At 31.5% G+C, this 5,161-nt stretch overlaps 1 protein-coding gene across 3 annotated transcripts in view; it reads left to right on the top strand.

Moving 5' to 3' along the window:
• LOC107631796 (MACPF domain-containing protein At1g14780) overlaps positions 1 to 4,800 on the top strand; it is a 21,083-nt gene extending 16,283 nt beyond the window's left edge. For all 3 annotated transcript variants that reach the window (XM_016335350.2, XM_021119762.1, XM_016335349.2), the window contains 6 exons: positions 2,547 to 2,739; positions 2,817 to 2,891; positions 3,325 to 3,508; positions 3,615 to 3,784; positions 3,861 to 3,925; positions 4,013 to 4,800. In XM_016335350.2, coding sequence (XP_016190836.1) covers positions 2,547 to 2,739; positions 2,817 to 2,891; positions 3,325 to 3,508; positions 3,615 to 3,784; positions 3,861 to 3,925; positions 4,013 to 4,634 — 1,309 coding nt within the window. In that variant the 3' untranslated portion in view covers positions 4,635 to 4,800. The remainder of the gene's footprint in view (positions 1 to 2,546; positions 2,740 to 2,816; positions 2,892 to 3,324; positions 3,509 to 3,614; positions 3,785 to 3,860; positions 3,926 to 4,012) is intronic.

Genomic DNA, 5,161 nt, shown 5'->3' with positions numbered 1-5,161 from the left:
TTTATTTCTTATGGTAAAAAAATTTGATGACTATTTATTTAAAAATAAAATAAAAATATTAATCATCGAATATTTCTGTTAAAAATGAGCCACACAATATATTGACTAATTGACTTGCACGCAATTGCGAGATCAACCATACGAATAAAAAACAATATAATATGAACATCTCATCCATTAAGTTCGTAACTAACTTTCGTGAGAAATTTATTCATTTATTGACATTACTCTTTTTCTTTTCTATTTATTTATTGTTTTGTAAAAGAAAATCTAATGACAGGACAAAGATATCAAAAGCAAAACAGAATGTACATAATATGTTTTTATACTTATTTAATTTACAAAACAACAATAATAATTTTTTTTTGCTTCAGCCATCTTTTACTCATCAACAAAATTTTCATTTTTAAAATAACCATTACTGTTTATGAAAATAAAAAAGATTACGTTAAGTGTGATTAGCGAACTGGTCAAATATACTTATTTGTATGTAGCATCAGCACGCATCACATACACATTGATATATTAGAAGTGGTGCATTTCATCTTTTGCGGTAAGAAAAGTATAGGTGAATAATAATTAATCAATTAATATTTACTATATTTATACGTTAGTCAACTACGACTCATTATTGCCATTGAGAAATGCACTCCATCAACCACTTTAAATAAAACTAGTTATTGAATTTAGGTCTGAAACCAAGACTAGGAATTAATGAGAAGAAAATGTGCCAAAATGGTACTCCATAACTACTATGTACCCAACTTGGATAGTTTAAATGGTCAGCTCGTTTTTCTGCTTAAGAATATTGGCCGAGTCCCACTTTGTGTATGTAATCTATTGGTTAGCGACAAACTCTTAAATAACTCAGATTTGCGACAAATTAATTATTGACATATCAGATCTGAGAATATTGTAGGCAACCCAAAAAAAAACACTACTAATACATATGTAGTACTTCAACTATATATTTAAAACTTTTCTCATCATTCTACCCGTATATACAATTACGATACTAATAATAATTTCGCTAAAGAAATATTCGTTGCCTCAATTCATAAGCTTTCTACGTCAAACTGGTAATTTCTTTTACGCGTGATGATTTAGAACACATTTATATTAATCATCATTAATGAGTTATAGGGTTTGGAAGTTAAAGAAATTATTAGTTGAGACGAGAGAAGCTAGCTCAATTAGTTGTCATGCAATGCATGCTATCCCAGCAAACAATTCTATGTTTGAATTGACTTTTAGCCTTTGATCCTTTCAATTCAGTACTCATCTTTCTCAAAACGCCTTGTAACGTCAATGGTTTTGAACTACTCTATAAAAGAAAACGCCACATGCCCTATAATTATTTGATTGAGCTTCAAGTTTTCACCAATGCTTATCCTTTATTTTCCGGATCATCCTCCTCTTAAATAATTGGTTTAATTATTCTGTTGGTCCTATAGTTTCGCGAAATTTTCAATTAGGTCTTTATATTTTTTTTTTAATTGGGTTCCTGTACCAATTTTTTTTAAATTAGGTCCCTCTTGGTAGTAATTGGCTTAATTTTATAGGGACCCAACTAAAAATAAAAAAATTGGTACAGGGATCCAAATAAAAGAAAAAAAAGTATAAGGACCCAATTAAAAAAAATTTGGTGGAAGTGACTTAATTAAAAAGAAAAAAAATACAGGGACCTAATTAAAAATTTCGCAAAACTATAGGGACCAATAGAGTAATTAAACCTAAATAATTTTCAACAAACTAGGTCATTATCTATGTTTATTATCGTCGGCAATTTTATCGTTAATTCAACTTTTTAGTAAAAACCAAAATAAAAACTCACAATTTTTATGTAAAGTTAATATTTCAGAATCATTAAATAATTTAATAAGTCTAACTAAATTTTAATCTAGCAGTTTTTAATTATGAATTTTTCATAAAAACAATTGCATGGAAGTGTTCATCATAGAACAATGTCATGTCTATTGAATTTCTAGGATGCTAACTAGAAAGTAAGTGGAAAAAATAGACAACAGACTATGTACGATGTATGATTTATTTTTTATATTTTATTTTTCCACCACTGCTGTTCATGGGTCGCATTCTCATATTATTGGACAAGTAGAGGTCAATTATATGCATTTTAAAAATAACAAATGATATCGAGTTATCAACGTTGCAATAATGTTGGAAATTTTCTAAAAGAAAACGTGTTACACAAGCTAACTAAATTATCATTTTTTTTTCTGATGAATTTTTATTTGATGATTTTGTGTTACACAATTTGAACTCAAAGCACTTGAATTCGTTTATTTTTTTGGAATGAAATTCTAAAATAATTAAAAAAAAAAAAACAGAAAATTAATAGCATCATTTACTAAGAAAGTTGCATAGGCATCATGAATAACTATGATTTGCGTGTGTTATTATTCTGTCTTCTGAAGAACTCCATTTGTTAGAGAATTCCTCTGCTCTGTAATACTAATTACTGATAAGACATATTTAAGCAAGCTAAGGTTGGTATGTAAACCTGATTAATTAAGTAATTTAAACAGATTCATTGAGAAATATGGGACACACATCCTGGTGGGGCTGAGCATTGGTGGCAAAGATTTGGTGCTTGTGAAGCAAGACGTGTCTTCCAATTTGGGGCCATCAGATCTGAGGAAGAACTTGGATGACCTTGGAGATCAGTTATTCACTGGCACTTGCAATTTCCTTCCTAAAACCAAAGATCACAAGAACAAGGTTTTTACACTTTTACTTTACTTTCTTTTCTTATGCCTGACCTTTCCTTAAATCTTATTCCAATGTGATGTATACAGGCACCACAGGCTTTTGATGTGTTTGGTCCCAAAGTTGTTGCCTTCAATAGCTCCACATGGGTTTGTGCAAAGGATGTAAGTTGTCCCAGTTGAGTTCAGTTAGTTATATAATTTTGTGGTTAAATTACACAGTTGGTCTCTACACTTTCAGTGAAATTGCAAATTGGTCTCTATACTTTAAAAATTTGTAATTGGGTTCCTAAAGATAATTAAAATTTGTAATTTAGTTCCTGTTATTTAAAAAGTGTTTGATTTAACAGAATATTCTCAGTATATTCTCTATTTTAACAGAATATTCTCAGCATATTCTGAGAATATTCTGTTAAATCAACACTTTTTGACCAGCGGAGACTAAATTGCAAATTTTAATTCTCTTTAGGAATCCAATTACAAACTTTTAAAGTGTAGAGACCAATTTGCAATTTCACTGAAAGCGTAAGGACCAATTGTATAATTTAACCTAATTTTGTTGAGATAGAATATGGTTTTATAATAATAATGTGTGCAGGGAATAACAGTGATATGTTCAAAGAGAGGAGGAGACACACAAGTGAGCAACCATTGTGAGTGGCTTCTCACAGTTCCAGAGAAGCCAGATGCAGTTCATTTCAACTTCATTCCCATCACTTCTCTTCTCAAAGGTGCTCCTGGCAGAGGCTTCCTCTCACATGCTATCAACCTCTACCTCAGATGTAATAACCTTGTTTTTTGTTTTCATTTTGATTACATTGCCTGTTCAAGTTGAAGTCATCATGGATGGTAATTTAAGTTAATTAGACTTTAATGTGAACTATGTAGATAAACCTCCTATGTCAGATTTGCCATACTTTCTTGACTTCCAAGCACACAAACTTTGGGCTCCCATTCACAATGATCTGCCTTTGGGTCCACTCACAAACAGAACCAATCCTTCACCTTCTCTCACCTTCAACTTGATGGGTCCCAAGCTTTATGTCAACACAGCTAAGGTACATTATATTCATTCAACTACTCACATGCATCTTCTTCTGCCTAATAAGTTTCCTAGTCCTAATTACATAACAGGTTACAGTTGGTAAGAGACCAATCACAGGGATGCGTTTGTTTCTTGAGGGCATCAAGTGCAACAGGTTCTTTCCACACTAGCAATATATTTAATTATAGAGATAATGGTGGTTTAACATTGTTGACAATAATGATGTTCTTTGGTGAAACAGATTAGCCATACACCTGCAACACCTGTTAAACACTCCAATAATGTTTGATGGGAAAATAGAGGACACAACAATATGGTCAGAAGAAGTCAACGATGACCGTTTCTTTGAAGCAGTCAACAGCAAGAAATTCTCCCATGTGTGCACAGCACCAGTGAAATACAACACCAGATGGAGGACTGAAAATGAGGACGTGGCATTCATTGTCACTGGGGCACAACTTCATGTGAAGAAACATGATTCAGTAAGGAATGTACTTCATCTTAGGCTACTGTTCTCTAAGGTGTCTAATTCAGTTGTTGTGAAATCAAATTGGACACAAGGGTCTTCAGGGTTGTCCCAGAAATCTGGGATATTCTCAGCAATAAGCACATCAATTATTTCTGGAAGTAACAAAGATCATAAAAAACCAGCATCAGTGGTTGTGGATTCAAGTGTGTTTCCAACAGGGCCTCCAGTGCCAGTGCAAACAAACAAGCTACTGAAATTTGTTGATTTGTCACAGTTGTGTAAAGGGCCACAAGATAGCCCTGGCCATTGGTTGGTCACTGGAGCAAGATTGGTCTTGGATAAGGGTAAAATACGTTTATGGGTTAAGTTTTCCTTGTTAAACACTGGTGAATGAAACAGCATCAAAGGAAGGAAAATTTTTCAAACAATTATGTTTATATCATAGAATAGTTTATAGGTTCAAATGTTCAATCATTAGAATAGTTACTCCATGGTCCATGCCATGTACGCTTCATTAGATTCGTACTCTCTCTTTTTTTTTTTTTTTTCATTCTTTCTTTTTGTTTTCAACAAACAAGAATGTATAATTCATTTTTTTTTTCAATCGAAAAGACATATGTATATAGAATTTTGATATTCATGAAAATAAGGGTCAAAATGGGGCAAGAGAAAGATATTTCCCCTGATCTTTCTAACATTTGAATTCAATGATCATTAAAGGATCTCCAAAGTTAGTTCTAATTTCATTTTATTTTGGATTCTACAAAAATATTTGTGAATCATATAACATAAATAGTGATTTAAAATTAAAAATAAAATTTGCTCCTCCAATGTTTAGTATTAATTCAATTATAATTTTATATTATTTTTAATTATTTTATCAACATAATTATACGAATGATACAATTTTATTAGCTCTCT

This window comes from Arachis ipaensis, chromosome B03 (assembly GCF_000816755.2).
Source record: "Arachis ipaensis cultivar K30076 chromosome B03, Araip1.1, whole genome shotgun sequence".
Taxonomy (NCBI): Eukaryota; Viridiplantae; Streptophyta; class Magnoliopsida; order Fabales; family Fabaceae; genus Arachis; species Arachis ipaensis.
The sequence above is the reverse complement of the archived record's forward strand: the minus strand, read 5'-3'. Positions and strand labels throughout refer to the sequence as shown.